The following is a 19,540-nucleotide window of genomic DNA, read 5'->3' on the forward strand; positions in this document are numbered from 1 at the left end:
ATTGATCATCAAAACCTTGCTAAGAGTATAGTCTCATTCCAAGTCTCAGAGATACCTCACCCACACCTTTCAGTAGTAATTCAAACCATACTTTGGGTGACAAGCAAGAATCCCATCTCCAGGCTGCGGTTTTGGCTCAGTGGTAGAGCACTCACCTAGCACGTGTGAGGCACTGGGTTCGATCCTCAGCACCACATAAAAATAAATAAAATAAATAAAATGTGTCCATCTACAACTAAAAAAATATATTTTAAAAAAAGAATCCCATCTCAAAGGGTGATTACCCAGACGTAAATAACAAAGCACACTATGCCCTCTACAGCAAGTTTCCTGAAGGCTGACAGGAGCTATGTACCTGGGAAGAGAAGTAATTTTCCCCCATTTCTCTATGCAGAAACGCCGAAGCCCATTGCTTCCACGAAGGGCGGCAAAGCCTTCATAGGGCACACTTGATGTTCCCGTGACAAACTGAAGTAATCTTAATCTCTGCTCATTATTGAAGCGCTCCACTGCAGCCCAGAACCAGCGGATCACAAGATGCCCATCATGGTAACCTGAGCGGAGCAAAGGGAGGGAAATAGAGGTTGTGGGAAAAGGAGGAAGGGGGCAGAGGGGAGAGAATGAAACACACATCAGGTATGTTAGCTGAACAGTGGTTTTGAATCTGCTGATTTTTCTAATAATGACCTTTAGAAAGATGAGTCTAGGGGCTGGGGTTGTGGCTCAGTGGCAGAGTGCTTGCCTAGCATGTGCGAGGCACTGGGTTTGATTCTCAGCATCACATATAAATAAACAAATAAAATAAAGCTCCAACATCTAAAATACATATATATATATGCAAACCAAGAAAGATGGGTCTAAAGTAATTTGTGTAACTAGGTCAAGCTTTAAAACAAAAGCAGATTTAGAAAATAGCTATTTTATGAAAGGACCTTATGTTCTGAGAGATGTCCTCAGAGGCATTTTTGCTTTCTATTTAAACAATTGGGACACCGCCCGAAATGTTCCTGTCTTATGTAACTGTGGACAAGGAATAGAACAGGTTGGTAAATATATATCCTCCATGAATACAGTATTTCATTGTATTTCTTTGTTCTTAAGTCTTAGATCTTGGCAACCATCTACTACAGGAGAGTCTAGGAATTGAGAAAGACTGAAGGTAAACAGCAAACTTGGTGAAAGGAATATTCCAGGCTCCAAACGGCCATTATTGCCCCCCCGCAAAGATAACCCTGTACCTATGTAGCAGTAGTTCTCCAGCCTGAAATCAGCTGGCTGTTTTGGTACATGGCTCTAATCCCAGTTACTCAGGAGGCTGAGATAGAAGGATTGTAAATTTAAAGACAGTCTGGGAAACTTAGTGAGATCCTGTCTCAAAATTTAAAAAATAAATAAATAAGAAATAAAAATGAAAGGGCTGGGGTTATAGCTTAGTAGTAGGGTCATCCTGAGTTTAATCCCTAATACCACCAAACAAACAACAACCACAAAACAGAGCTTCTTAAAGCAAGTGGGGTGGGAGTTAATCATGCAAAGAGTTTGAGTAAGGGGAGAAAAAGGGGAAGTCATTTCTGGCAGGGGAAGTAAACAGTAGAGAGAATGAGGAAACCATGCAGGAAACATGGGGGTCATTAGAGGAAGATTGGAAGGGAAGTTGCTGGGGGCATTAGAGGCCGTAACAGGTGGGCAGAGACTCTGACTTGACACCTTGGGCCAGTCTAGAGGTCCCAGATGGCTTTCATTGTCAAGTGAATGTGGGGAAACAGAGGCTGAACTGATGCCCTTAGGTTTCTCTCTGTTATGTTGACTGGGGTTTCTTTGAATATATTACATAAGGGGAGGGCTTTGAGGCTTAAAAAAAATCTTTGAAAAACTCTGGTGATAAGGAGCTTGTTTTGTGGGTAGGGAAGTGGCCTGGTGTAAACAATGTTTCAGGAAGGCTAACTTGGCAGTGTGAATTGTTAGGAGGGGTTAGAAATTAGATTCAGAGAAACCACAAAACTGTACTGAAGCAGAGCAGGAATGGAGTGGAGAGGGATCCAATTCCACAGGAAGTGAGAGATACCTCCTCGATAGCTTGCAAACCACTTGGGAGCTGCCCATGGATGGAGTGTTCTCTATAAGTGTTTATATGGGGTTAGCCCAGGGGTTACGGTCGCCTGAAAGAAGGTTCATGTTGGAAGCTGGACAAGCACTTGCTCTGTACTGAAGTCAGGCCAAGTTTGTAGTCTTCAAAAAGTGATGAATTGGCTGGGGCTGTAGCTCAGTGGTAGATGGCCTGCCAGACAAGTGCAAGGTCCTAGGTTCCATCCCCAGCACCACAAACAAAAACAAGAATGAAGAATTACATACATATTAACTCAGCCATAGAAAGGAATGAGGTATTGAGACATGCCATGACATGATGGATCTCAAAACAGTATGCTAGTCAAAGAAGCTAGACACAAAAGACTGTGTTTTGTATGATTCTATTTATAAGACACGTCCAGAATAGGTAAGTCCATAGAAACAGAAATGCAGATTGATGGTTGCTAGGGGTGGGGGAGAGGAGAGATTTGGTGGTGGAAAACTGCTTAGTGGGTATAGGGTCTCTTTTTGGGGTGATGAAAATATTTTAAAACTAGCTATAGATCATGTTGCATAACTTTGTGAATGTACAAAATGACACCAAATTGTTCATTTTATTTATTTATTTTGTACCAGGTTTGAACTCAGGGGAACTTAACTACTGAGCTATATCCCCAGTCCTTTTTATTTTTTATTTTGAGACAGGGTCTAATTAATTTGCTAGGGCCTCACTAAGTTGCTGAGGCTGGCTTTGAACTTTCAATCCTCCTGACTCACCCTCCCGAGCCTTTGGGATTACGGGTGTGTGCCACTGTGCCTGGCTGAATTGTTCATTTAAAAATGGTCAGTTTTATGTTAGGTCACTTTTAGCCCAACAAAAATTTTTAAGAAGCGATGAATTTTATTTGTGACAGTATTGTCATAACTGCTGCTAGCTTACCTCCCCGATACTCAGTGTTATTCCGCCAGTCGTTCAGGTCAATCTCTGCGGTGCCAGCTATCACCAGCTCCAGCTCCCTGGCATCAAACACTGAGACGAGCCTCGAGTCTACAACCTGAAATGCAAACTAACTTCAGCACACAAGCCCAAACCCATAGAAAGGTCAAACTCATGATTATTATTGCCAGTGGCTAAAGTGGGAAACTGATCATGACTGCAACAATATGTAATCATTTTTAAGTTAAAAATCATTGCTTTGGTCTGAATGCTGGTGCCCTACCTCTCCATTCATGTTTTGGAATCTTCTCCTTCAAATTGAAGGTATTAGGAATAGGGGGCTTTGGGAGGTGATTAGGTTATGGGGTAGAGCCCTCAGGAATGGGGTTAGTGCCCTTGTGAGAAGATGCCATCTGTGAATAAGGAAGTGAGCCCTTGTAGGATGCTGAAGTTTCTAGTGCCTTGATCTTGGACTTTGCAGCCTCCCAAACTGCAAGAAATAGATTTCTGTAGCTTATAAGCTATCCAGGATATGGTGTTTTGTTATAGTCGTTTGGAAGGACCAAGACAATCATTGAGTTAAATATTTAGACATCACAAACAAAACTGACTCAACTTTCTGGAGCCACAGTTAAACTTCCAAGTAGCATTGCATTTTAAAGGCAAAAAAATCCAAATCACTTAAATCATTACCATTTCACTTAAAACATACTTATCCTTTCACATAAAATGATGACTCATTCCTGTATTTTGATACAGTCCCCACTTCCTTCCTCCGTTTTATAAAGATCTGGAAGGACCTGTTTGTTAGAGCCCCCTGCTCTGGCTTTACCTCTCATGCCCAGTGTGCCAGGCTCAAGCAAAAGTCTGTGATGGTGCCTCCTTTAATCAAACTAGTGGTGGTTGGAAAAGTGGTGGATGCTCTTTTTCACTCAGGCAGGGAAAGAAAACCTTTCAAGACTTAAGCAAACCTTCATAGCCTGTTATTTCTAATCTGGAAAAATGTAAGGATCATTTTTTTTCGAGCACAGGAAGTCTAGCAACTGTCACTGCTATTTACCCCTCAGCACGGATTCTGTGGCACAAAGTGATTATAACAACATTCCAATTTTGCAAGGGTGGACCACATCCCCCATTCTCTCACTTCGCATTTTAATTCCTGTTTGTTTGTGACTGGGGCCTCACCTCGTAGAAGCCCCGCACCAGTGCCTCAGTCTGCTGCACCACGCCACGCTCCACCCGCCACTTGACCATCCTCTCGATGTACTCCTTCTTGTTCTTCTCCGTCACCTGGGTGTTGGCTCCTCCAGATTTCAACTCCCTTTCTGTTACCTTGTAGGAAACAGTAAGATCAGAAGCTTGTCAATTCAGCTGATCTCCCAGGGAGACATTGTGATTTTAGAAGGATCACGGAATATAAAGTCCTCTGTACATTTCAGCATTAGTGCCTCTTCAGTTCTTTTTCCTTTTGTGGAAGTCATGCAGAAGGCTTTGATTGTTCAAAGCAGATGCTTACGCACTTCACAAGAGCTATAATGTTTGTATCATAAAAAGAGAGATGTTTCTCTAACTCATGAGGCATAATGGAAGCAAAAGGAAAACGCCCCAGGTTGTCCTTCAAGATGGAGCTGAATGTCTTAACATTAGAGTCAGATCCTTAGTGCTCCCAAATCCCAATTAAAGCAAAGTAACAGCTGCCGTATTTTCCCTTCACATTGACAAGAACCAAATAGCAGAAGGCAAGAGGCTTGTTTTGTTTTGTCCATGTGACAGTGGAGTAGAATGAATTGGGAAGAGAGTTTTTACAGCCGGGACCAATGGTGGCTGGAGAATGATAGCCTGACCTTGAGAAGAGAAACTGTAACACACAGAAGCATCGTACTGCCACTTAGTACGGTGAGGCACCCCGCAGCTAGGATCTGTGTACTGTCTTTTCAAAGGTAAGAGGGTAGGCAACATGTACTTTTGTTGTAGTTTTTTTCTCAATTATGTGTGGGGACATTCGTCAGAGGAATGTTTATACAAAAGAAATATAACACAATTTTGACATTTTCCAGGACCTATCCAAGATCCTTGACTGAGATATGGGGTGCTGGGTGATCTGTATTAGTGAGCGGGTAATCCTCATTCCTTGACCAGCACACTGTCCACATTCACATACGGTACTTATCAAGTATTCTAACTAAAATTTTACAACAATCCTATTATAAATTACCATATAATGGGTTTTTGGGGTCTTTCGAAAATGATGTTCTCAAAACTTGATTCTTAAATCTTCCTAAGCTATGGTTATCTTCTGATAAAATTGTAATCCATTTGATCAAAAGATTTAATGTTATATAAATAGAAAACACATGGGGAGCTTTTTCTTGTTAAATAGTATTATGATAGACATATTTTGGAGGACTATCTGGATGGAAATGAAAGAATTATTTTTGTAGTTGCACAGATAACAACAATATCTTACATGTGTATGATATACTTTACACAAATGCTTTCTGACTCATTATCACATTGGATTTTCAAAAACTGCCTTAAATAGATTCATGTCATAACAAGAAAAGGAAGGAAGAGGACATGGGCAGATTTATTAAAGGAAGTAGTCACTAAAGAATTATAATTCGAAAGAATTCCTTTTTCTGCAGTTTCAAAACAAAATCCCATTACAATACTATCTAGTAATCATCTCATTTCTGGGTGTATGTATCCATCCAAATGAACTGAAAGCAGGAATTCAAACATACATTATTTTTAATTGCCAGGAGGTGGATGGAAGAAACTCAGGTGATCATCAACAGATGAATGGATAAACAAAGTTGGCACATACTTAAAATGAAATATTATTTAGCCTTAAAAAAGAAGAAAATTTTGACACATTACTACATGGACAAATATTGAGGATATTATGCTAAATGAAAAGTCACAAAAGAGTGGTGTTGTGTTTCCACTTACTTGAAGTATCAGGAGTTGTAAAATTTATAGAAACAAAAATTGAATAGTAGTTTTAAGGAGCTGGGGAAAGGGAGAAATGAAGAGTTTAATGGGTAGTGTTTTAGTTTTGCAAGTTGAAAAAAATTCTGGAGATTGATTAGATGCCTAACAATTTACTTAAGATTATTCAAGTGTACACTTAAAAATCGTTAAGATAGTAAATTTTAGGGCTGGGGTTGTAGCTCAGTGGTAGAGGCACTGGGTTTGATCCTTAGCACCACATCAAAATAAATAAATAAAATAAAGATATTGTGTCCATCTACAACTAAAAAAATTTTGAAAAAGATGAAAATTTTATGTGATGTGCATTTTCCATAATAAAACACAAAAATCCATCTTCCAAGCTCATATCCCACAAACCTGTCCAAAAACCTCTTCATTAACAGTGAAAGTGAGGTCGAGGATATCTGTGATGTTGTTGTCCTTCATCCACTGCAAGCTCTGGTGGAATTCCTCGTCCAAATATTCCAGATCACTCAAATCACAGGGCCTGAGTGAATCCAAAGGGAACAAGGCAGACAGAATTACTGAACAAATGGTGGCACAGGCCTTATTCCAAACTGTGGTTATGCCACTTCTAGATGAAACATCTCCAACCCAGTCTAACATTTGATACTTTTGAACCAGCATATTTAATGATTTTGGTTCACTCAACAATTTTAAAAAGAAATTAATAAAATATTTACACTAATAAACATGAAGTAATTATTGACTGGTGGATTCTCATTTCAAAATAACCAAGCTATAAACAAATCAATTCTATTTAATAGTTTAATGCAATGTTTGTAATATTAAATTTCTTAGACAAGCTGATTCATATCTGTGATATAATATTTGGCTAACAGAGTCTTCCCTTATGCTTAGGTAAAATCTCCAAACTCTTTTTTTTTTTTTTGCATTAAAAGGTCTGTGTGATGTGTAAACCTCCAAAACAGAAAACTGCCAGAAAACTAACAGGAATTGTTGGGGCAAAGCAGGGACAAAAAGGCCAGAGGCACCAGCAAGACCGGTGCTGCTGCTGTTGTTGTGCAGACAGGGCTGGGTGGAACCCTGGTCTATAAATACACTTACAGCCTCAGGAGTGCCTTATAGAATGGCCTTGTGAAGAAAGCATCCAGAAGGTACTGATGGATCAAAGCCAGGCCTAGGATACGACCACTAAACCTGAACCTGGAACACAGAGAAGGCGGAGAAATGGAAGGGTCAGTGAGAATTTACACTGTTAAATATTTTTATTTGTATTTTTAAAAATGTGTCTCTGTATGATATTTAAATTAAGCTGCTTAAGGAATTTGGATGTTGATGTTATAAGGGAGGCACCCATTCTTCTTCTTCTTTACTATAAACATTCTTGTGTGCTTGGTGTATACTAAAGGAAACCTCCTCTCCCCTACTTCTCAGATTAATTTTCTCCAGAATCTCTTCAAAGATCTGGGAGTATGAGGACTCAGGAAGGGGAAAGCACCCAGGAAGGGGAAAGGAGAAATCAGAGAAAAAGTGCCCACACTGGAACCCAAGGGAGACAGAACCCAAGGACAGAAAGCTTTCTGGACTCTGTGTCCTTACCTATTCAAGCTTTCTATAGCATCACCTGAAGCTCCATGCTGAAAGGTGCAGGACTTGGGTATGAATCACAAGTGGCAGTCATGCTGGCAGACAGTGGGGAAGAGCTCCATGGAATCACAATGAGATTCATCAGGGAGCATCACTAATTAGCATTGCCAGCCACACACAAAGAAAGAACAAGGTCTCTGCTAGGATGAACTGTTCATGCAGACCTGGCCACCTCCAGATGTGAGGACCCTTACTGATTTAAATCCTTTTTGGGAGGCAATTAGCTATCTGGAATTTTTGCTGGTGGCCTGTTTAGCAAAATGCTGAGGCTTCCTGGAGCTTGATCCCATTCTTGCCTTGTTTCCAAACCAGGTTCCCTTCTGCTTGGTCTACACCCTGTGCTTCCCTACCATATGGGTCATGCCCATCTCTGCACCTACTTGCGTAACCCAGGGGCTCTCTGTTTTTCTACCTAACTAGGTATTCATTTAATGGTGGACCTACTGGTGCCATCTCTCAGATCTTCCCAGCTGGAATTTCTAACTAACTCATCTTCACTGCCTTTGAGGGACTATTTTTAGACTCAAAAGGTTGTAAAAAAGTTAAAATGAATAGATTATCTGATTCCATAGAAAAAGCATAATTATAAACTCAAACATGCCAATTTGAAATGTTGTATGAAATAACATGTCAATATTATTGACTCTGAAGAGATTAGAACCAAACAGAGTCTCATTGAAGGTACTGCGGGGACACTGTGCAACCACATGAGGCTCACAGGAAAAAAAAAAAAGACTTAGAATGTGTACCAGAGCTTCACCCCTCACTTCTCTTTTCCGACACCCAATAACTGAGTTGTGTTCAACATGGCAAACACAGTTTTGTGTATAAAAACACCATTCACTTTTAGGCCAATAATGGCTAACCTACCTTTCTCAGTTTCTAAAGCATTGAAAATGGGGCTTCTAACATGATGGTGGGGCATGGTCATTAAGGAGGAGATGACTGATCCAAATCAGGATCAGAACAAACATCAACACAGCCTGGCCAAGTGCCCTCTCACTTTGAGGTAGACCCCGGTGGCCCAGGAAAGAGAAATAGCAATCATGGCAGGTAGGAAGTATATATAGATATGGAATCCACAAAAACATTAAGAGATAACCATTTTCATTTAATGTTAAAAATTGAATATCTCAATGAATTATTTTCTTCCTTCTTCTCTTTCTTTTTTGAACCAAGGACTGAACCTAGGGCTTTGCACATCCTAGACAAATGCTGTATTGCTGAGCTACATCTCCAGCCCTTTTTATTTTTAAGACATGGTTTTGCTAAGTTGCCCAGGCTGGCCTTACACTTGTGATTCTTCTGCCTCAGGCTCCAGAATAGCTGGGATTACAGGTGTGCACCACTATGCCTAGGAAATTTTCTAGCAAAATAAAAATTACTCAAGATTATTAAAAAGAAATAAATAGACCCATAACGATAGTGTAAACCAGTAAACTTTGAGGAAAAATAATTGTATCCAAAATTGATGTGGGGGAAAATATATATATATATCCAGTCTTATATACATATATATGGCCAGTCTTTTATATATATGTAGATATGTATTAAAAATATATATACATGTTAAAAAGACTGGATGTATATGTATACACACATACACATTCTTCTAAATGCTTAAGGCATGGAAAAACCCTTCTGTTATTTAAATAGTTTCAGAAATCAGAAAAGGGTGGAAAACTTCTTCATCACTATGAGCTATTATAACTGTAACTCATAATCTGAAAAAGATAACAAGAAGAAAGGAAACTAAAGACATTGCACTCTTACATACAAAAATTCTAAATAAAACACAATAGAATTGAACCTACCAATTCATTCCCAGAACAATGCAAAATGATTAAAGATGTTTAATTTTAGGAAACAAGGGATATTTAATATTAGGAATTCTATTATTAATGTTTTTTAGAGAGAGAGAGAGGGAGAGAGAGAGAGAGAGAGAGACAGAGACAGAGAGAGAGAAAGTTTTTTAATATTTATTTTTTTTTTTAGTTTTTGGCAGACACAACATCTTTGTTTGTATGTGGTGCTGAGGATCGAACCCTGGGCCACATGCATGCCAGGCCATTGCGCTACCACTTGACCACATCCTCAGCTCTATTATTAAAATTAATCACAAGGTCAGAAGACAAAAATCACATGGCTCTTTTTCTTTTTTGTTAGAAGATGAAAAGTTATTTGATAATATCCACCACCAATTTCTGGAGGAAAAAAATCCTTGTAATAAACCCAGAAATAGAAGAATTCTTCCCTTAATATAATAAATAGCACCTATCTCAGCACTGTACAGTTCTTAGTATCCTCTTATCCAAGAATTCAATCAACTGGATACCAAAAATATTCAGGAAAGGAAAAATTTAATCTGTATTGAACACATACCTTTTTTTTTCTAATTTATCCCTAAACAATATAGTAGGATAAATATTTACATCCAGTTAGGTATTATAAGTAACCTAGAAATGTTTTAAAATATGCAGGAAGATGTATGTAAGTTATATGCAAATTCTGTGTCATTTTATGCAAGGCACTTGGACATCCGTGTATTTTGGTATTCATGGGCACTCCCTGGAACAATCCCCTGTGGATACCAGGGACAACTATTTAGTAGAAAAAAATATAAAAGGATTCTGTTTATCACCACCCTTTAGAATATTCTATCAGCTCTACTCATAACAGTTAATTATTCATGAAAACTTAGAGATTAAAAATAACTTTTATAGAATATCTAGCCATTGACTCTTGCCACAGCTCTATTTTATAGTTATGACTATCTCCATTCACAGATTAAGAAACCAAGGATCAACAATTAGCCCCAGGCAAGTGGTACAGGGAGGAAACTGATGCAAATCTATTTGTCACCAGACCAGGTTTTTTCCACTGTGTCCATTTTGAGAAGCAAAAAGTGGGGGAGGTTAGTACTCTGCTCTCTGGGGCCAGGCTGCCTGGTACAAAGGCAGCCTGATCTCAGTTTCCTCTTTTGGAAACATTCACGCTTTAACCTTTGCCCATTATTGCTATCTTATTTTATGTTGGCTACCAACACCTGTGCCGATTAGAAATATCTTTGTTTAAGTCATCTCAACTAGTTTAAGCCAAAAAGGGATTTCATTATAAGGTCATGATGGTGTCCTGAGGAATCCATGTCAAGAATGTAGTTGGGCCTCAGGAACAGGAGGGACATGAGGGACTTTACCCTCCTTATCTGGGTTCTCCCCTTTGCTCCTCTCTGCTCCTTTCTTCTCTCTCTCAGTGCCAAGGCCTCCCATTGTTTACATTCTGATTTCAAGCTCCCACAGAAACCAACTTGACTCTTTTAGACCGAGGTCCACATTTCCAGCACAATTCACTGATTGCTTTGACTCAAGTTGGATGCCCACCGGGTTCAATCTTGAGTGATGAGGAAGGAAATGAATCTGGTGTCTTGCTCAGTACTTTGCAGCTAGGGTCACTGTTGCTTTTGCTCTCAACCAGGGGGTGAGAGCAAATAGAGTACAGGAGATGGGGTTTTCCTTGTATAGGGAACTGTAGTGTAGACCACCAGAAGAAAATGGTTTATTTACTTTGAAAGAGGTAAGACTATAGGAAGAATTTCTTCTTCTTTTTTTTAGTTGTTGATGGACCTTTATTTAATGTATTTATTTATATGCAGTGCTGAGAATGGAACCCAGTGCCTCACACATGCTAGGCAAGTGCTCTACCACTGAGCTGCAACCCTAGCCCCATAGATAGAATTTCTAAAGACAAAATTACACTGGGTTCACAGGCTGATGTGTGCAATAAGTAGGTTCTAGTTTTTCATAACTATGCAAGCAAGCTATCTTAATGTGGTCTGGCTTCACATAAACACAGACAGGATGGCTCTTAGCCAGCCCAGGATATACAGTAACATGTTCCAGGAGGATGAACTATGATCTGGGATGTGTCTGTTTGAAGCACAATGTAGTGACTGTACAATTCAAATCCAAAACAATAGCTTAACAAGCACAGATTGGAATGTAAAGCCTTTACCATTTGATAAATTGCTGTGCTGTATTCTACAAGCGAGAAACATCTTCTAGAAATTGTGCACCTTCTGTATTTATCTTCTTTATTTATCTCACCTAGCCTGAAAAACTGCTTGTCAGAAAATTGATTATATTTGTTGTCAACCCAGGTTACAATTGCATAGGAAGCACAAGATGAAGAGAAATGCTTTTCTTTTGTCTCTCTGGATCTATGATAGTGTGTCCACATACATAGAACAAAGAGAGCTACCCCCCACCCCCCAATCCAGATAATTTAATCAAAAGACATTTATGTTTTGATCTGGGTACCTGGCACAAGAAAAAGAGTTCTAAAGGATTAAATAAAATGAGACCCTAGGGAAGCAGCAGAATTCTCTGCCTTCCCTGGAGGTACATTACTTTAATATCCAGTCCCGGAGCCACTTCAGCGGTACCATGTGTGAACCTGCAGGACTCAGTTTCTCCTTTCTCTCTTAGTCCCATAAAGAGTCCCTTCTGATATCTCAGGCCAGCTCTGCTCTTGAGTGCCATACTTGAGGTTATGCTTGAATACTCTTTGTCTCAGTCCTGTTGTCCCCACACATTGCTTGGGTGGTCCCCGTGCCACATGTTCAAGCTCCATGGTTGCCTACCCCATCCTGCCTGGGTGGCCTGTCCTTATTTTATTTTATTTTTTAAATATTTTTTTTAGTTGTAGTTGGGCACAATACCCTTATTTATTGAATGTGGTGCTGAGGATCGAACCCAGGACCCGGCACGTGCCAGGCGAGTGCTTTGCCGCTAAGCCACAACTCCAGCCCCTGTGCTTATTTTTTAATTTGCCCCTCTGTGGGAATGTTGACTTTGTGACAACCACTCTGTTACAAGGTACTGAGTTTACTGGGCCTGCTTTTGGCATTTGCACCATCTTTCAGTCCCTAGGGTGGCAAGGTCATGGTGGGCTTAGGGAGCAGCTATTGCCACTCATCACACCTAACCCTCAGGCTTTTTTAACCACTCAGCCTTACTCTGCTATTCTTTTGCTTCTCTTGGGCTGTAGTGTATTGAAGGGCCCCCAGATTCCCTTCTCATAATTTGCTTTCCTTTTTTCCCTCCAGGGCTGAAGACCAAACCCTTGTGTGTGCTAGGCAAGTGCTGTGACACTGAGCTACATATCCAGCCCCATAATTTGCTTTCATAATTTTCTTTCATCACAAATGCATCCATCAGACATGCCCGCATGTGTCTGAATTCCAATGTTGGGATCCATTCCACCTCTTTTCACAAGAGGGGCCTCGGTCCCCAGGTATTTTACAGATACAAATGCATGCAATATGCAGGTGGCTGAGGATGAGAGGAGACAAGGTACATCACCCACTGGGACTCCTCTGTAGCAATGGATGGTGGGTATCCACCTTTCCCCATTCCAGCCACCTGTTGGATATGGCACCAGTATTGGACAGAAACGCAGCCTCTCTGGGCAGTGCATGTGTTGGGGTGGGGGACTTTCCTTCTGGCTCTGTCTTGAATGTAATTTGAAATGTCCCAAGATATTCTGACATGCCATCACCATTAGACATATTCCTGACTTAAAAAAAAAAACACTTTTCCATTTATTTACCATTCAGAGATATGTTTCCACAGAAACCCATTTGTACCTAAGACATGGCAGAAAGACAGGCAATATAGCAAAATATGAATGCACATTAAGTAGAAAAATACATTCTGTTGAGAGTCAGTCAAGTATAGGTCTAGTTGGCAAGATGACACAGTCTATTCTCCTTAAGAGGAAGAATACACAGAGGTCACAGATTTCTCAACCAAACCCACTGACCATGTGGTCTGTGGGAACATCCCTTGTACAATATGTTATTTTCATATCCTTAGTTTCGGTATGTTGTAAGTTCTTATTTTGATACCATGAACCCCTTCCTTCCTGCCAAAGAAAAATAACAAAATTGAGTATTTTTTTTCAGCATTAAGGAAAATAGAAGTGATATAGAAAGTATCAAATAAAAAAATAAGTGGACTCTATCACCTGAGGAAACATACAGAACCCTGAGCAAACCCTCACCCTGAGCCTCAGCTGGTGAGAGCATGGCATATTCATGTTGATGACATTGCCACCATGTTCTTATCAGAGCACGGCACAGACACCCACACACACCTGCAGGTACAGGTTTCCATTGTCCTCTGATAAACTGCAAAGTATTTCATTTTACGAATGCTTTACATTTGGTTTAGCCCTTTCTCCTCTGAGAGAGACCTAAGGGTCTTTATCTGTATCCACCTGCTCATCTGTACAGACAGAAGGCCTGGCTCTTTGCCCATATGCAGCCAGTTAACTTTGGGACCATTGGATAACTTTGAGAACATCTCACCAGAAGCCTGGGAGATGAACTTGATCTGCCTCTGAAGGAAACAGCTACAGCCACTCTGACCTTTCATAAAAATGGGGAGGGTGATTATGGAAGGAGATCTGAAAGGAATCAGCATTATTGGCAAGGATTTATCACAGTTCCATCAGGGGTTTGTAATTTTAGTAAGAATTCAAAAGGTAATAGAATTTCACACATTTCTAGCCAACTTCCCAAGCAATTTAAAGGCCCATCAAAGAATTGAACAGCCCCTTGAGTGCATTACTGTTTGTTGTCTCAACTATTCCTTAGCTTGTTTTCCAATAACTCAAGAAAAGCAGTGAGATATGAAGGACGACATTGCAAGGTCTGATGTCAGTCTGCCTTGGTTTGAATGTGACCTGTGTGAGTTTGGTAAACTGTTTAGCTTCCCTGGGTCTCAGTTTACTCATTTGCAAAACAGGGATCACAATGGTACCCAGTGTATAGGGCAATTGCCAAGATGTCAAAAGACTCTGAATAAAAGACTAGTGGAGGTCAGTCCACCTGGGGGTTTAATAGACACTATCTGCAGGTTGGTACACCTGGTCTCTTATGCTTGGCTCAGAACCTTAGGGATAAAAGCTCAGATTAAGGGTGAAAATGTGGCTAGTCTAGAGTTCCGTGCTATTGCAGAACTGCAAACCTCTATTCTGTTTACAAACATTTCTATATCAACAATCAATAGTACCTGGTCAGGTAAGGGCTTGATCAAGATTTGTTGAATTGAATTAAACTGAAAATTAACATCTGGTCTCATCCCATTAGAGAATAACCATATAAATCCAATATCTGAAATATCATGTACCATTTGAACCCTGTGTTAGTCAGGTTTTTTTTTTTTTTTTGCTATGACCAAAATATCTGATAAGAGCAACTTAAAAGAGGAGATATTTATCTGGGCTCATGGTTTCAGTCCACTGTTGGTTGACTCTATTGCTTTGGGCCTAAGGTGGTGCAGAATGTCATGGTGGAAGTTAGGGTGGAGGAAAACTACTCAACTCATGACAGCTGGTGTGAGGGTGGGGGAGGCAGAGAAAGAGATAGGAAGTGGGAGGAAGAGGCCAGGGACCAGAATACTCTTCCAGGGCACATTTCCAGTGACCTACTTCCTACCATCATATCCTATCTGCACACAGTTTCCACCACCTCCACATAGTCTATCAGCTACCAGTGGACTAATCCACTGATGAGGACAGCGCCCTCATGAGCCAATCACTTCCCCAAAGCCCCTCCTCCAAACATTGCTGCTTTGGAGACATTTCAGATTCAAGCCATAACAGACCCTATTTGGCTAGGTTAATTGCTTAAATTTCCAATATCTATAGTAGATCTCTGACCAGAAGGATGAACAGAAATTCCAGATTGCATGAGTCAAAGTATGGAAAGATGTGATTAATGTTTTGCACAGAGTGGCTGAAAATAACGGGGGTTTCCTTCCTTTCCTTTCTCCCTCTTCAATCTCACCAAAGAAAATGTGTATGGGAACATGCTTTAGCAGGAATTACATTATAATTAATTACAGCGTATTTTTCAACCGATTCTTTGGATGAAAGCAGTTGTCATAATGGGGACAAAAGTAGGCAGTTGGGAAGTTTGGAAGAGGCATCTCTCATTCACAGGCCAGGATTTATGGAAGGAGAAACAGGATAGTTTGCCAAATGAAAAAAAATAAAAGACAATATGATACCTTGGAATGGCATTTTGAATGGTGAAACAAAAGACTTTTATAGGCTTTTAGTTAATCCTTTTATATAAAAGTGATAAAAATGAAATAAAACCCCCATTGCAGTGCCCAGGCACTATTCCAGGGCTGAAAGAGCTCCATTGGTGGTGTTTCTGGCAGTTTGAATTCCTGGCATTCAACTCAGGAGCCTAAGAAATGTCTCAAGGCATTTCCTGGTTTTGATGACCTTCCTAGTCTCTTCATCTTGACCTGTTACATCAACAAGTCAAACTGCCAGTTTCTCTCTGTTTGATTTTTGGCTTCTGCATCTTTTGATGTATAACAGATCAGCAAGAGAGACACTGCCTGCACCAGTGTCCAAATCTGGCTCCCTCTGCTGCCCTTCCTGCCTGGAAAGGGGATCAGATGGTATACTGAAGTGCTATAAAGAGACTGACTATTTGGTGATAGTGTGCTTGACTCTTGCTGCTTGTGGTAAGGGCTGAACAGCTGAGGCAGATGCAGGAACACCTGGAAAGACATCCAGGTCTCCTCAAAAAACCCTGCACACAGTCTTCAGACCTAGAAGTCCTCTTCCAAACATGATGGCATCTTCTGGAGCTCAAACTTCTGTCAAGACCAGTTCTGTATGGACAAATCCGAGGTGCTCAAAAACATTTGCTGGGCCAATGGCTGCTGTAACTGCACTTATGACTGGATGCTCCCTAGACATGGTGATTGCATTACCTACCTCCTGCAAACTGACAGTCTGGTAGTGTGTGTCAGCTACATTCTACAGCTACATTCTTTGCAGCAGTCATGTTTTTCAACCCTTATCCTTTCTGCATCTTGCTAAGCCTCCACTTGCTAGTAAAGAACCAAGACCGGCAGGGGCTAAAGTCCTTTATGGGATCCTTTGAGGTTCTCAAAAGAATAGAGCAGATTTCTCAACCTTGGCACTATTGTCATTTGCTGTCCCATGCATTGTAGGCTGCTTAACAGTATCCTTTGCCTCCACTTATGAGATATTGGTAGCATGGACTCCTCAGTTGTGACAACCCAAACTATCTTCTCTCAAGAGCATAGAGTGTGGGGAAAGATATCTGAATAGATGATCACATTCTCCTTGGTAGCTGACCCACAGGCATGATTTATCTGTCTTGAAAACACAAGGAAGGATATCTGGGCACTCTAAGAAATAAAGGTCATAAACCCTAAGACTGCTGCACTCTGCTCTCTGAACAGTTTTTCATCACTCCCTGTTCTCTAAGGATACCTGCCTATTCCAACAAATGTCCCCTTTTAAACTTGGACCAAGAATTTGGGATCTTGGAGGAAAGATGTGAGGGGAGAATGATTTCTCCTAAATGCACTAGTCTTTCTGAGGGGATGATATCTGATCTGTATCTAAGGAGGTCGAGTTTCAAGTAGAAGGTTATATCTATTAAAGAAAACTGTCCTAGTTCACTGGGTTTGTCAGTTAGGTGGTCTCTTCTGCTCTTTGCTGAAATAGATTTTAGCAGGTGAGGATGTGAAAGGAAAAGGATCTAGAAGTGGGACAGAAGGTGAAGTGTAAGATGGATGAGGAAGGAATACTTGCTGGAGCAGGCCAGAGAGGAGATGTAACAGATAGATCCAGAGCCTGAGCCGGTGACTCTAGGTTGAATGGGAGAATAGGACGCCAGGAAAGTTGCTGAGGTTGGGTAAATATTTATATTGGGGTCCAGAAACTGGGGTGGTCACTTTAATGTTTCTCTTCCAGTAGTATCTGAAGTCATCTCAAAATGGGGCTTTCAGGAGAGTAAAGTAGAAGACATGTCAGTAAGAGAACTGGTAAGCCTTGCTGTAGATCCTGCAGAGGTCAAAATTGTTCCATCTCTCTCAAGATTATTTCCTCTTCAGTGCTAGAGATACAGAGAATAGCTCTGGCATTGAATAAGGGAGAGAGAATTATGGTATTGATCCACAGTTACATGTTGCCCATCAGATGGCAGGCAGCATGGGGTGAGAAGGGAACTGTGTGTGTGCAGGGGAAGGAGGAGTTAGGAAGTGAAAGGAAGTGCCATGCCAGGCGAATCTGAGTCTGAGGTGTGAATGAACTTGGTGAGCAGCTGCAGCTGCAGTGGGGGAGGAGGTGGGAACACCAGCTGTAGGATGACTGACAGTGGGATTTTTTAGTTCCTGATGTGGCACAGTTCTGGGTGATAATGAGATCAGGAGGGAGTGCAGAAGCAGGTGGCTGAAGTGCATAAAGATCAAGGCCACTGAGGTTAGGTGGCTTCAGTATCTTCTCTTACATCCATCTTTATTTAGACAATGTTTTGGGGAATGTTTAAAGAATCCTCTTCTCTGTACCTTGCAAAAGTTGTTTAAATGTTGCAGATGCAAAGAATGATTTATATTTGGTTTTCATGGCTTCCCTACATGTGGAAGCAGTTTTGCAAATTAGCTGAGAAAACTTGAAGTTTTCTTCATTGGCCATAAAAAGAGACTCTGCCAATACAAGATAATGACAGGATTATCTTCTGATTGCTAATTAGCAAATGACATGAATGTCTAGCTCTGATGCTGCCAGTTCCCCTCCATTAATATCTACCTTGGCGGGGCAGTGAGAACAGGGCTGTTTTTCCTCAACATAATGGGCCAAGATGGCTTTTCTCTTTTTAGAGAAAGCTTCTTCTGGAAGTTTAATGCAGACTCTAAATACTCTGTACGATGCAAATTACTTACTAGGTAATTTGTTAATTTAATTTTAAAAATTTAAATGGCAAGATAGTTATGGTTAAGTTGATCCTTTCAAAGTGTGGATAGTGGATATTGTTTTGACCTATTATTTTGGTTAGCTTGGGTTAATATCAAATGTGTCAATCATAATTTAACAAATTATTATTAGCTCAGGTTAATGTGGAAAGCTGAGAAACAGAGGTCTAAGAAAACAAACATTCTCATGAATAGAATATGGCTTCCACTTTTGTCTCTGCTGTGTTTTGGTGGTATTCGGGCATGTTATAACGTTGACCTGGGTCAGAAAATAATTTCTAAAAAGTCTCAGAGAGGGCTGGGGATGTGGCTCAAGTGGTAACGCGCTCTCCTGGGAGGCACGGGGCGCTGGGTTCGATCCTCAGCACCACATAAAATAAAGATAAAAAAAAAAAAACTAAAACTAAATGCTGTGGGAATTCATCTTTAAAAAACGTCTCGGAGAGAATATAACAATAAATCCCCCATTATGAACAAATATAATGCACAGATAGAAATATATAAGTAAGCCGGGCATGGTAATTCATGCCTGTAATCCCAGTGATTTGGGGAGGCTGAGGCAGGAGGCTCACAAGGCCACCCTTGGTAAATTAGACTCTAACTAAAAAAAAAAAAATCCCCTAAAAAGGGGATTGGTGTAGATTGATGTGGCACATTGATAAAGCACCCCTGGGTTAAGACTCTAGCATTGAAAAATACATAAATTATATAAACTAAAGAAAAAAAATAAATGCTCAGAGATGTTTTCATTGATTTTTCTGATGGCTGTTACATTAGCCTTAATCTCCAACTGTTCTTTATTGGGAGAGTCTAAATATTTCCTTCTGCAATATCATGGATGCTCATGATTGAGACTATGTCTATAAATCACTAATGATGTGCATATTAATTAATTAAGTCAAACAACTGGAAAACTTAGTGGACAAGATCAATCAAAGCAATTAATTGGTGGAAAAAATAACCCAGGTTTCATTTCAACTTTTTAGCAGTTTAACTTTTTAGATATTTTACTGTTGTTTGAGCCTCAACCATTAGTTCTCAGGTTGGCTTCTTGGTGGGTTTTTCCCTGTGAACTCTGGTTTGAAACTTAGAAATTTTTTTTTGTCTGTTTCCCTGTTTACCT

The 19,540-nt window shown here is 40.3% G+C and overlaps 1 protein-coding gene across 5 annotated transcripts in view; it reads right to left on the reverse strand.

The window, feature by feature from the left end:
- Window positions 1-19,540, reverse strand: part of Hecw1 (HECT, C2 and WW domain containing E3 ubiquitin protein ligase 1) — a 405,199-nt gene that overhangs the window by 11,105 nt on the left and 374,554 nt on the right. For all 5 annotated transcript variants that reach the window (XM_040291866.2, XM_021722298.3, XM_021722299.3 and 2 more), the window contains 5 exons: window positions 7,067-7,165; window positions 6,356-6,485; window positions 4,190-4,336; window positions 3,008-3,122; window positions 356-554 (listed from right to left, as the gene is read on the reverse strand). In XM_040291866.2, coding sequence (XP_040147800.2) covers window positions 356-554; window positions 3,008-3,122; window positions 4,190-4,336; window positions 6,356-6,485; window positions 7,067-7,165 — 690 coding nt within the window. The remainder of the gene's footprint in view (window positions 1-355; window positions 555-3,007; window positions 3,123-4,189; window positions 4,337-6,355; window positions 6,486-7,066; window positions 7,166-19,540) is intronic.

Source organism: Ictidomys tridecemlineatus, chromosome 2 (genome assembly GCF_052094955.1).
Source record: "Ictidomys tridecemlineatus isolate mIctTri1 chromosome 2, mIctTri1.hap1, whole genome shotgun sequence".
NCBI lineage: Eukaryota > Metazoa > Chordata > Mammalia > Rodentia > Sciuridae > Ictidomys > Ictidomys tridecemlineatus.